This window comes from Felis catus, chromosome E3 (genome assembly GCF_018350175.1).
Source record: "Felis catus isolate Fca126 chromosome E3, F.catus_Fca126_mat1.0, whole genome shotgun sequence".
Classification (NCBI taxonomy): Eukaryota; Metazoa; Chordata; class Mammalia; order Carnivora; family Felidae; genus Felis; species Felis catus.
The window spans coordinates 32,102,277-32,116,175 of NC_058383.1; the positions used below are offsets into that span (position 1 = coordinate 32,102,277).

At 49.6% G+C, this 13,899-nt stretch overlaps 1 protein-coding gene across 15 annotated transcripts in view; it reads right to left on the minus strand.

Annotated features, from left to right (window-relative positions):
• CLEC16A (C-type lectin domain containing 16A) overlaps positions 1-13,899 on the minus strand; it is a 203,624-nt gene that overhangs the window by 122,572 nt on the left and 67,153 nt on the right. For all 15 annotated transcript variants that reach the window (XM_045047505.1, XM_045047504.1, XM_045047502.1 and 12 more), the window contains one exon: positions 10,598-10,698. In XM_045047505.1, coding sequence (XP_044903440.1) covers positions 10,598-10,698 — 101 coding nt within the window. The remainder of the gene's footprint in view (positions 1-10,597; positions 10,699-13,899) is intronic.

Here is a 13,899-nt window from a genome sequence, read left to right on the forward strand (position 1 = left end):
CATGAGGGCCCAGAGATGTTAAGTCACGTCTCCAAGGCCACAGAGCAAGGAAGCAGCACAGTTAGAATAGGAAGATTCCAAAGGCGGACAGGGCCCAGCTAACTTCTAAATGCTACGCTGTTTGGGGGCCGACTCAGGGATGCGCCAGCCAGGGAGGATCCTGAAGGAGCGAGCATTTGCCTCGAGCTTCACAGGCAGCAGCTGCAAGGCGTGGGCAAGAGCTTGCGGAGGGTGGAGGTGGGGACTCTGGAAGGAAGCGACGAGGTAGACGTTGGGGGAAAGGGGCGGGCAAGGCTTGGACGCCAAGATCCCGGGACGGCAGCTAGCGGGAGACGACGTGATTTGGTTGTGCTCCTTCATGCCTACTCTGGAGTGGTCTCCACTGCCCCCCGGCCACTCAAGGCGATCCCTCTCCTCAAGGCACTCTTCCCCACACTCTACGTGAGGTGGATCTTACTGCCGGCCAACAGGGAGACAGAGAACGGGATCGACTCCATACGACACATGGAAAAATTTGCAAAAACCCCTTTGAACGTCTCTGTTCCTTCCCCAAAGTTCCTCCTGGGCCAGGTGCCTCACTTCCTCCCCATCTCTCTCTTTCTCCCACCGTGGCCTCTAACCACCACCCCCGCCCCCCGCCCCATTGCTCTGAATTATCCCATTCCAGACCTTGGCTTTCAAGGCCCGTGTGGCAATTCAAAAGCTTCATTCTTCTGGGTTCAAACCAATTAGTGGCTGAGGGTTGTTATTAACAAGGCCAATGTCACGGTATGACCAGAATACGCATGTGAACAGGAAAACGGCGCACATGTGTGCATGGACACGCACCCCCTCCACACACCCACACCCCCCCACACACACACATGCACACACACACAGGTTTTAGGCACTAAAAGGCAGATTTTGTTGCAAGCCTGAGTTCCTCTGCAAGCCATTTCCAAACTCCAACTGAAGTAAACACTGTGGATAATACACTGTCCTATTTGCTTCAACCCTTAAGTGCTGAGCAATAGAGAAATTCCAAAGAAACCCAGATGTACTTCACATGGCCTGGGAAGATGTGCGAGCACGTTCAGACTTCCAGCAGACCACACGCTTCTGGGTTCCCTCCCCGCTGGGGTCAGATCCCTCTCTGTCCAAGTGAGTCAGAAAGGGTCTCCCTCTGCATTATTTCCACCCAGGGACCATGGGGTTGGGGGGAGGGTGGGGACGGAACTCCCAACTGACCCAGCAAGTCTGAAATGGAAGGCAAGGGTGTGGCTCCATGGTGTCAGAAGCTTCCCCTCTAAGTTCTGATTTCTGGATTCTTCCTCCTTAGCAATAGCCCCCATCTGGGACAGGGGTGGAAAAGACCCAGACCAAAGGTACAGAGAAAGACGGAGACAGACAACCCTGGATAAAGAGACCACAACGGAACCGGGTAAGTGATGGGCAGAAAACTTGTTTTCTTTTGGCCGAGGTCTCCTTGGCTGTAGTCACGCAAGCATTGCCAGCTTTGGAAAACTATAGACCCACTATTTCGAAAGCTAACCAGATGTTGGGCCGATTTCCAATGTACTTCCAGTTCTGATTATGTGTCACTGGAGATCCAGAATGATGTTTTGCCAGCTCTCTGCATGGCGAAAGCCTCCCTTTATCCTGTTACCTCTCAACCTTTCCCATACCTCTCATCTGTGTTCCAGTAACTTCTCAGCAAGATAAAACAAAACCCAAAAAGCCCAAGATTCCTCTCGGGTAAACAATGATAAATGGAGGGCGCGAGAGGGTGGTGGGTGGAGTAGGGAAACCTTGAAGAACACGAAAGCTGCAGAACTCACCCCCCTCCCTCGGGCCAGGCCTCTGCAGACCTGACAAAGGAGAGATGGCTGCATTTGCTATTACAGATATGAACCAGAATTCATTATGTGGCCCAATTGAATCACAACGAGTGCCTTCCTCCAACCGGTCAACCCTTTCCACAGTGGGGTATTCATTTCGGTGCAGCATCTAATCTATTATGATTTACTGGAAGGCCTGAGCTAACATTTGGTTTTTATTAACATTGCTTTTATGTTAAAATTGTCTTATGATGAAAAATCTATCGGAGAGAGACCATTTCATTAGGGGCCCTGCTTGGAAGGTATGGATCTAGAAGAGAGAGGCTGAAGGTTAAGTGCGGCTAACTGGCTAACTGCATGCTGCCTAACCAAAAAACCAGCTGACCAACAGCCAAAAGACCCCCATCAAATGCAGACCCTGGGCCCACAGGCCAGGGCTGGAGCCTAAGCCAGATGGCAGCTTCCCACTAGGCAGTTTCCTTTGGGGTCCCCCGGGCACCGGGCTCCCAGGTGCCACACATGAAGCGTCCAGCTTCCTCTCCAAACCTGCTCGATGGCCCACGCTCGCTGATTCTAGAAGTGACCACCAGTGGCAGGGTCAGGGACCCGGGTATCACCTAGATTCCTCCTTTGGTGCTCCCTCCCGTCCAAACCAAGCAGGACTCCCTTCCCCCAGCCCTGCTCCTCTCCTTGTCTCCCCATCTTCGTAAATGGCCCCACACAGTTGCCCGAGTGTCCCATTCACTCTATCAGCGTGTCCTATTTCTAGTTTCCAAACATATCGTAAAACCTTCCAGTCTTCTCCATCTCTAGAGCCAACATGCTGACTCAACCCACATTAGCCCTCACCTGGACGGGTGTGGCGGCTTCCTACTGGGCCTCCCACATCCCCTGCGGCAACCCTCTCCCTCACCCGCCTCGTCTACTTTCCACCCGGTAGCCAGACTGGTCTTCAAAGACGTCCATCTGATCATGTCACTCTTCTACTTAAAAGTCCTTTAGGGTTTCCCACTGCTCTTGGAATGAAATCTAAATTCCTTTTCATAGCCTTCAAGGCCCTCCGAGATCTGGTCCCCACCCGGTTGGTCAGTGCCTCGCTCTGCTTGGCCTCACTTTCTGCTTCTTGAACCTGCAAGCTCTCGCCTACATCACGGCCTTTGCACGCACTGTTCCCTTCGCCGGGACCACACCTGTCCCGGATCCTGGCAGAGGGGACTTCTCGCCCTTCAGGCCTCCGCTGTCATATTCTTTCCTCAGGCCAGCGTCCCTTGACCCCCCTAGCTAGTAACCCCCGCACCACCACCACCACCACCACTGGTGCATTCTCTGTCACAACACGACCCGATTTCTTCTCATTCACTTGATGGAGGCTCATCAGATTGTTCCAGCGCCCAGAACGACGCCTCGCACACAGGAAGTGTGTGGCACGTACCTGAGAGATGACGACAAAGCCCTTCGCTTTCACCTCCTCGACACTGCCCACACCTGCCCATTATCTCTCCATTCTGCCCGTCTTCTGGCTGAACTACGGTGAACCCTTTCTAAGGGGTGCACAGAGGTCAGATCAGTTCCCGGATGAACCCACCTTCAGCACCCCCCACCCCAGCCCATAGGATGCGGTTCACCGTCACTGCCCACCCAATGCCCGCAGACTGGCTCCAGCCCACCCCTTTCTCAGGGCGCCCTGCCCACCCTCGCCTGCTGCCCGCCCGCCTGATGAGCGGACGGCGGTCCCAGCCTCGGTCAGCCTGGAGTCTGTGGGCCCCCAGGCTGAGCACGCTGCCCGGCACACAGCTGTGCCCTAAGTAAGTAACTGAGTAACTTCAGGAACAAATTCTTCGTGACTGACAGTCTTTCAGAACCAAACGAGATTTGAGACAAAGCGGTCACTTTCAAAAGAAGGTAAACACGGAAGCCATGTAGATTGCACAACGCATTCCTGCCTGAACAACCTTCGGAGTTCCCACTGCGTCAGAACACAATCAAAGCTCCTCACCGCCGTGTGTCCCCGCTTGCCTGTCATACTGCCGTCACCTCCCACCCCTCTCGCCCTGCTCCCTCCACAGCAGCCACAGTCATGTCTGTGAAAGTATGTGTTTGGTTCACCACCGCATTCGCAACGTTAACCACAGTGCCTGGCATCTAATAAATAAGGCTCCCGAGATCTCTGCTGGGAGGCTGAGGGAAGAAATAAATGAATAGCACCAGCAGGAAATGGAAGGAGGAATTAAATTCCCTCAATTATACACTTCCACTCTTTTAAGAAGAAATCCCCTTCGGTGTCCAGGAGGAAGGGGAGAGGAGGAGCCTCAAGAAAGAAAGGCAGGCACCCCAGGCAGGACCTCGGTGGGGTGGTCCCTCCAGGGCCCAGCACTGGATGAGGGAGCGCCTCCCTCCCAGGTACACAGCTCCGGCTCCAGGAAGGAAGCCCGTCAGGAAAGCCGGCCACCAGAAAGACAAAGTGCCCCTTGGCCCCCTGGAGCCTGGCATCCCCACTCCCAAGATGACACCTCCCCTGCTGAGGCCCCGAGCTCGGGCTACCAGAAAGAGAAAGGGCAGCCCAGCGAAGCCGCTGCACGGCCGAGAGCCGATCAGTCAACACACTTTGGCTGAGTGCCGACCAGCTACCAGCCATTAAGTTGGGTACCACGGTAGGCCATCGGGACAGACATGGTCTCTGCCTTTAAAGACCAGGCAGTCCAGAATGAAAGGGAAAATACGGAGAGAAAAAGAGATAGAAAAAGTGCCACAGGATCTCCCTGGAAATTTAAAAAGGTCTGCTCCTCACAAGACCTTGTTAGCTGATGAAAAGACAAGTCACAGACTGGGAGGAAATCCTTGTGACACTCATCTGATAAAGGACCCAGAACGTATATTATTAAAAAAAACCCAAAAACTCAAGTCTCAACAATTAAGAAAACGAACAACCCGTAAAAAAATTTGAAATGATACTTTGCCAAAGAAGACACACAGAAAAGGGGCACCTGGGTGGCTCGGTTGGTTAGGTGTCCGACTTTGGCTCAGGTCATGATGTCACGGTTGTGTGAGTTCGAGCCCCGTGTCGAGCTCTGTGCTCACAGCCCGGAGCCTGCTTCTGATTCTGTGTCTCTCTGTCTCCGCCCCTCCCCTGCTCATGCTCTGTCTCTGTCTCTGTCAAAAATAAACGTTAAAAACTTAAAAAAAAAAAAAAAAAAAAGAAGACACACAGAGTGGCAAATGAAGCACACAGAAAGAAAGTCATTATCATTAGGCATTAGGAAAATGCAAATTAAAATCATAATGAGACACTGCTACGTACCTATTAGAATGACAAAAATCAAAACGAGTGTCATACAAGTATTGGCAAGGATGTGAAGACCCATCATACGCTGGTGATGGAACGCCAATTATACAGCTACTTAGGGAAAAAATGTGCCAGTTTTTCTTAAAAACAAACAAACCTGGGGTGCCTGGGTGGCTCAGTCAGTTAAGTGTCTTGACTCTTGGTTTTGGCCCAGGTCACGATTTCAGAGTTCCTGAGATCGAGTCCCACGTCGGGCTCTGTGCTGACATCATGGAGTCTGCTCGGGGTTCTCTCTTTCCCTCTCTCTCTGCCCCTCCCCTAAGCATGCTCGCTCGCGTGCTCTCTCTCTCTCTCTCTCTCTCTCTCTCAAAATAAGTAAACGTTTAAAAACAAACTTAGACCAATTGTATGATTCAGTATTTACCCAAGAAAAAAGCAAATATATGTCCATAAAAGACTTGTACATATATGTTCCTAGTACTTTACCCTTAAGAACTGGAAATAAGCCAAGTGCCCATTAACACACGAATGGATGAACACACGGAGGCAAGCTACTCGGCAGTCAGAAGAAACGAACCGGCGACACACAGAGCGACGTGACGAATCTCAAAATAATCACACCCAATGAAAGAAGCCATACAAAATAAGAGTACCTACTGCACGATTTTATTTATGTAAAATTCCAGGCAGGACGAACTCATCTACGATGACAAGGAACAACTCGGTGCTGCTTGGGGAGAGGGGTGAGAGCGGGCAGGGGGACGGTGACCAAGGGGCAGGAGGAGAGGTCTGGGGTGATGGATATGCACACTGTCTTGATTGTGGTGATGGTTTCATGGGTGCAAACATAGGTCAGAACTTATCACAGCGTATACTCTCCATATGTGCAGTTTATTGTACATCGATTAGACCACAATAAAGCTTTTTCAAGTGCCATGGCTTTCAGCCAGGCTGGGTTGGATTTAGCCTCCTGATTCAAGCAACTAGAAAACTAGGCAAAATACATAAAACAGTGATTACGACACACTGGACAGGACAAGCAGCAGCGCTGGAGGGTGACCCTGTGAGGGAGGAGATGAAGGCAGCGGGCCCAGGGACCGCTCCAGTTCACTGTCTGGAAAGAGTTTCCAGGCCTTGGCCCAGAAAGAGAAAATCCCAAGAAAGGCCACAGTCTCCCTCTGTCGAGAAGGCAGAGGTTGGAGCTCAGAGGGGCCAAGTGACTGCAACCGACAGGAGGGAGGACCAGAGAGCTGCCGACGGTCCATCTGAGGCATCAGCTAAGTCCTGCTCTGTACATGCATGTGACGGAAGAGAAGGACTTTCTGGAATGCAGCAGGTGGAACGATCTGGGGCTCACACAACGCTGACAAGAGTTCGTGTTCCCAGTGGCCAGTGTGGAAAGACCACCCAACTGTGGCCCACCGGGTACACTCTTCAGAAAGGGCCTCCCTCAGCAGTGGGGCCAAGTGAGCCTGTGACGAAAGGCTGTTCTGGACCAGCACCAGCAAAGCTTAAAAGCCTCCAAAGGATCAAACCAATTCCAAGTAACTTGACCATGACCCAGGACAGAAAAATCTCTAATAGAGACCAAACCAGGAGGAAAATCTCTAATAGAAACATGACTAGAATTTACACAGATGACACAACAGACACGAATAAATAAAAGGGAGGTTATAAAATATTTTAAAGTGAATAAAATCAAACCACATCTATCAAAATTTATTGCGCCTAAGCACACACCTAATGTAGTGCTTAGAGGGAAATTTATAGTATTAAACTCTCATCACAAAAGAAAAAAAAAGTTAAATATCTGGGAGTGGTATGGGAAGGGTATGACTGACAAGGAATAATAGCATGAGGGAAGTTTTGGTTGATGGAATTGTAATGAATCCTGATGATGGTGGTATTGACCAAACCCGCACCTGTGCTACAATTCATACAACTACAAACAAAAAAGATTAATTTCAGTATATGTTAAATTCTTTCAAAAAAAGAAAAAAAACTGATTAGCTTAAAAAAATCAATGATCTCAGCGTCCATCTTAAGAAACTACAAAAAGAGGAGTAAATTAATCTGAAGTAAGCAGCTAACAGTAAGAAATAATGAACAGAAATTAATAAAACAGAAAACAGAAGAAGAGTACAGAAAAATCAATGAAACCAAAAGACAGTTCTTTGAGTATCCGTAAAATTAGTATGAAATTGTTAAATCTTTAGCCAAACTGATCAGGAAAAAGAAAATGAAGACCTAAACTACCAATACCGTGAATTAAAATGGGGACATTACTATAGATCCTACAGACACTGAAAGGATAATAAAGGAACATAATGAACAAGGGTATACCAATAAATTTGACAATTTAGATGTAATGACAAATTCCTTGAAAGACACAAGCTATCAAAGTTGACTCAAGAAGAACAAATAAAGCTTCATTAGCCCTGTATCTACTGAAGAATCTGAGTAGCTAAAAATCTTCCCTCAAAGAAAACTCTAGGCCCAGACGGATTCACTGGTGGATTCTACCAAACAGTTAAGGAAGAAATCATACCAGTTCTATAAAAACTGTATACAATCCAGGAGTAGGAAATGGTTCTGAATTTATTCCATAAGGTAAACATAACTCTGAAAGCAAATAAAACAAGAGAATTATAAGACCATAAACAAATATCACTCTTGAACGTAAATGCAAAGCTCCTTAACAAAATTTTAGGCAGGTCAAATTCAGTAATGTATAAAATGTGCCTGCCACATTAGATGGGACTAATAAATCCCGAGTGAGTATCACCTGAAGGGATCAGAAAAAACTTCCTTGCAACTAGACCCTTGACAGGCAAGCAGAATCTCAACAGGTGGGGACACTGGGGTCGAGAAAATGGCAGGAAGAAACACAAACGAATGTAAGAAAGTAGAAGACTAGCCAGGAGCAGGTAGGCGTGTTGGCACTGACCGGGATGGCTGCCAGGCTTCCAGAGAAGCTCATTGCTCTGGGAACAGTCCCAGTCCCAGGGCCCTGGGGCCAAGTCTGTGCTATATGACCCTGACCCCCAGCCATGACTGAATGTTCCAGAGTTAGACACACCACCAAAAGCTGCAACAGTCAGATCTCTTGCCCAAGAATGTGAAACCTGAATGGAAACAGACTCCCAACCCGGGATCTTCGGGGGCCAAGTCACAATCTGCCTTGAGGAAGTCCCCAGAGCTGGTTGGTTCCTGCCCTTCCCTCTGTCTTTCAGCAACTGCTCGGATCCTGGGAGCTGGCCCAGGGGCCTTCCTAGAGACTTTCCCTTTTACTGCTTTAAGTTAATGAGAAGTAGTTCCTGTTGCTTGTAACCAGAACTTTAAGGAGTTCAGGGAGTACCGTGTCAGTATCCCCAAGTTTATCTCTGTGAAAGAGTTCTACCACTAGATAAAAATTTGCACCTAGAGCCAAAGGTCTGTGAAGGGAAGTCGGAGGAACCAGATCAAGTTGGAATGGTGGGTGCACTCTGGATACTTAACATGCCAGGAAGAGGAGGGGGGAGTTTAAGGGAGAGACGAAGGCACGAAGGGATTCTGAACGGGAGGGACACGGTCCACACCGTGTCACAGAGGATCTCCTGGCAGTGCTATGGAGGCCGGATTACGCAACGGCCGTATGTTAGGCCCGTACGGAGGCTGGGGTAATGGCCACTGGAATGACGCGCCCAGACCCCTCTTGCCCTGGTGCCTCTGGCTCTCACCTGCGGCATCTAGCTTCGAGCCAGGCACCAAGCCACACTTGGTTAAATTCTGCTGATCAGACAGCTGAAGAGGGAGGACTGACAAAGGCTGACGACTAAATGCTAGGTCAAAGGAGGGAAGGAGCTAAAGGTCATGGTAGTTTCAACCTGGCAGGCAATCTGAACCGAACCAGAAACGGCAGGAAGCGTGATGAGGTCAGGGTATACTTCAGGGAACAGCACGCATTGTTCCAGGTGCCACTGAAACACCTGAGTAGGAGTCTCCAGCATGCAGCGGGCAGGAGCTCGGACTGCAGAGGGCACAGAAGTCAGGTGCCAGGGAGTGGTGGGCGGCACCTGGGCGGGAGTCGGTCAGTCTCATGGAGTTCTGCTTCCGCCCAGAAACTGAGGGCTCCTGCGTGCCACTCACCACGCCAGGGGCTGGAGGGGATCGCAGAAGCCACGGGAGCGAGCAAGATGGGAGGAAATGTCAGCAGGATTCCGAGCCTGCTGGGCGCCTCTTAGAGGTCTCTTGCCGGGTGCACAATGACTTACACATGACAAGAGCCAGCACGGTGGGTCCTCTCCACGGTGGGAAAAGCCTGGAAGGAGTTTCGGTGCTGTTCAATAAGGGGATGATGGCAGAATAAACGATGCACAGACATGACGATCAAAAAGAACAAGGCAGTCCTCTAGGAACATGATGTGTGGATACATGACGACGTCAGAAAAACAGGGTATGGACAATTAGGGACACCTTATTTATGGTTCAGGGCGGGGCAGTCGTAGAAATAAAGTCCTATACGCTCGTACTTGGGTCTGCATGGAGATCTCTAAAGAGACACGCAAGAAACTGCTAACACGAACTGCCTTAAAGAAGAGGGTGGAGGACAGAGATGGGAGGGCAGGCTTTTTTTTTTAATCGTATATATTTTTGCCACTAGTCCACTTATTTATCAGGGTTAAAGATTTAAGAGTAAATATTTACTATGTCGAGGGCTCCTTAAACGTTTCTAGGCATAGGCTGTCTTAGTAAAACCCACATCCACCTCCACACCTCCCAATTAGCTTATGAAAAACCTCCTAAAACGTCACCTGCTACAAATACAAAGTCTCCTCTACGCCAAGCCCAGCTCCTGGCAGAGGCCAGAAAGAATGTTCTTGATTTCTTTGCAGAGATTCTGATGTGGAGGTTTCAGAACCTACCGGTGTCAAGCCAGGTGGGGGGTACACCAGAGGCCGTCCCCAGGGAGGAAGTGAATGAATGAATCCTAACCAGATCTGTCAGTTCCACAGGACTCTGATCCTGACCACTCCACCTCAATGGGGGAAGCCAGAGAACCACACCTTTCTTCAGAAAGGAAACCTACAATTCCACCCAATCTGCCCAGAGTCTATTTTAGCCCTCAACCCAGAGCAAGAACTTCAGCTATTATAAATAGCAAAACCAAGATCACAATTTGACTGATTTCAGTTCTGATGTTCGGAAAAGAGGTCGGGTGCTCAGCCGGTTGTAAAAGCGAGGGGTCGAAAGAAAACCACAGTGTGAAGATAGTCATACCAGGTTAGACGCTCACTTGTACCCTTCCTCCCACCCGCCATATTGCCTGAGTAACCAATTCCTGTGGCTTTGGTCTGTGCAAAAGCACCTGAGAAATTCTGACGAGGCTGAAGAGAAGTTTCGGGGGAGTCTGCCAAAACCAGAAAGGGCATCCCTCAAGGAGAGCGGCTTTCTTTTTTTTGTTCCACGAGGCAGAGGAGGGGGATGCCAGGAAGGCGGGCGAGGTGAGAAGGCTTACCTTTGTTATGAGACATGGCATAGAGGAGGCAGAGCACAAACAGTGCGTGGTAGTCGTCGTCCGGGCTGTCCAGGGCGTGGTACACCATATCTAGGAAGGGTCTGGAAAAGAGGAGGGGCGCGCATGAGCCTCCTGGCACACACGGTGACCACTTCTCTCCCACCAGCACGCGGCAAGCCCTCTGAGTGCCGCGGCCAACACCAGGCGTGGGGGACGGGCTCTGCCCGTGGGAAGCTATCTCCAGGGGAAAGTGACAGAGGACCAGACCCCTTAGCACACAACAGTCATGCCCCAGCTGTTCGAGACAATGGGGGTAAACGATGCAAAGCCCTGCTCCTGGGGCACTCCCATGCCGGCCAACAGACGGACCACATCATCGCTGAGACGAGTGAGGAGCGAAGGAAGAACAGGGAGCGGCGAGGGAGACAGACAACACCAGACAGAGCACCAGCAACTCCGAACAATTTCAGAACGTGGGCCCTGGAGACAGACTGCCTGGGTTCCAGTTCGGATTCAGCCTCTCCTAGCTGCAAACCCTTGGGTCAGCTACCTAAAACCTGTCCGTTTGCCCATCGGGAAAGTAGGGATTAAACCCTCACAGGGCTCCGGTGAGGGTTCAAGTGAAACAACGAAGGGCCTTGAACACAGGCCCGGGTGCTCCAGGGCCAAGCGTCCTTGCGTGGAGCAGCTGACAGAGGATCCCTGTTTTGTGTTTTCCAAGGGCACTTTCTCCACGAGCTCGCTTTGGCAGGTGCTGGCCCAGCAATTTCTTGGACGGACTTTCTCTGACGGGCAAGAAGCGATGTGAGGTCTCAACTCTGACGCTTAGTGGAAATACCACAAACCGCACACCCCAAATGCTGCCCTTCCAGGGGAAGGGCCTGGTCTGGAGAGATAGAACAAGGATGTTCATCACAAGGATGACAGAACACGCACAGATATGGCCGCACAGGCAGGGGGCTCTGAGCCTGTGACCAACGGTGGCTGCCTCTCCGGATGCCAGGCCGAAGCCAAGAAAACAGAGCACCTTGGTGAATGACGGAGCACACGTAGCTCCTAGAAGGTCACACAGCCACCGTCAACACCACTGTGTAGGGGGCAGTGAAGAGGTGTGGCAGACACACGGGGAGACACTTCACTGTCTAACCTTTTAGACTTAAAAAAAAAAAAAAATCTGAATCCCATAAACATACCAGTGATTCAAAATAAAATATTTAACTGGAAAAGGCCAAAGAGAAAGGAGTGAAAATGTTCTTGTGGCAACATTTCAAATTTTTTTTTTCAACGTTTTTTTAATTTATTTTTAGGACAGAGAGAGACAGAGCATGAACGGGGGAGGGGCAGAGAGAGAGGGAGACACAGAATCGGAAACAGGCTCCAGGCTCTGAGCCATCAGCCCAGAGCCCGACGCGGGGCTCGAACTCACGGACCGCGAGATCGTGACCTGGCTGAAGTCGGACGCTTAACCGACTGCGCCACCCAGGCGCCCCTGTGGCAACATTTCAAAGGAACACCGGACACTCGGAAATTGAAGGAAGAACCCTTTTTAGAAGGGGACAATTAGGTCCAGGCTGCTTCTCCAGGGCCCCAGACCTTCCCCGGCCCAGATCCAGCACCTTTCAGATGCCCGAATAGTTTTGCCATGTGCGGATTTGGGTTTCTGTAAGTTCCTGGCAATAACACTTCCAAACTTGAGAGCAGGATAAAACGTTTTCTTGTAAACCAGCCGCTCGGAATGTGGATTATATTTTCGTTTGGGAGCAATACACATAACCAAATGCCCAGGAACAGAGGGAGGGCCGGGGGGACATAACATCTTCTAGGAGATGAAGTGTCGTGTGGCCATTAGCATTGTGTTTGCTGAGAGTACGGCGCAGTGAAAAAGATGCCTGGTGTTAGGTACTGGATGGAAAGAAAGAAGACAAAATGATAAATGGCAAAGGGTAAGTACTGGGGGCACGGAGGGCACAGTTCCCACTAAACGGGCAATGAAAAACGACTGGCAGGAAATAACCAGGACGTTAGTAACAGCTGCCTTCGAGACTGGCATCACGGAGACCTCTTCCCCTTCTTCATACGTTTTTTCAAAATGTTTTCACATTTTCTGAATGTGTATTACTTTTGTCATTTTTTTTAACTTTTTTTTTTTTAAGAAAAGAAAAAAAAAAAAACTTTTTTAAAACATTTTTCAGTTTCTCAGGCCTGTATTTAACCCCGAACGCAGACACAGGCCCACGATATACGAGGAGTAGAACAGTTCCGCTTTGTACTCCACTGTTTCTTCAGACAAGTGGGCCAATGTCAAGATGCGATTCATGTCAAGGAGAACAGTCCGCTCCCTCCCTCCCCCGGAGCGCCCTCCTCCCTGCTCAGTGCCCGGAACCGGGAGGGGAGAAGTCCATGGCAGTGTTTCTGACAAGCAACAACTCGATACCTTTGCAAAGGAGAAGGCAACTATCGACCTGCTCCGGTCTCCCCTTGGATTGGGTCTCAGTGCAAAGCACAGCCCTGACCCAAGGGTTCCTGCGGCCGCAAGCTTGCACGTGGGCCCAATTCAAGGCACCAGGCTCAGCTTGCATTACAAGCCACGTGGTAAAAGATGTCAGTTAAAGTCACAGAAAGTTACAAAACAATCTCAATCGACTCTAAGAAAATCCCTCTCTTCACTAAAAATCAGGAAAAAACAAAAAAAGAAAGAAATCTCAACCGAACATTCAAAACATAACAATGTGGTCTGTCGCCTTTTTTTTTTTTAAAGAATACATGCTTACTTTCTTTCGTTTAGCGAAGCTATACTATTACCATACTATGTCAAATATGTGCTCTGTTTCCATTTATTAGATCCTAAGGAACCCAACATATCCTGACAGTATTCACTTAAAAGCAGCAGCTGATATTCTATCAAGCCGACGCTCCCCCGTTTGCTTATGCAACCCCCCCCACCCGCTACTAGTCATTTGTGGTTTTTCCAATCATTCCTATCCTAACTAATGCTGTGCCAAGCAACTGAAGGTTGTTTTCCCGTCCCTTTCTGTGTTGAGAATGATTCCCTTCATTTTCAGAGCTCCAGGAGTTATGTTTTTTGCTGCCAAGCAAAATCAAAAAAGGTCTCTGTGAGTTCCAACAACTGATAGCCTGCACCACACTCCAGGGTTTTTTGTTGAAACCAAAGTAAAAATGGCCCCCTTGTGCATCTGATAGAAATTAATCCTGTCTGTTAGATAACTGAAACATTTGCCAAGCCAAGGGATGTGGAGGAAAAAATTAGTGTGCTTCAACTCTCCGCTTCAAGCTGGACGAAT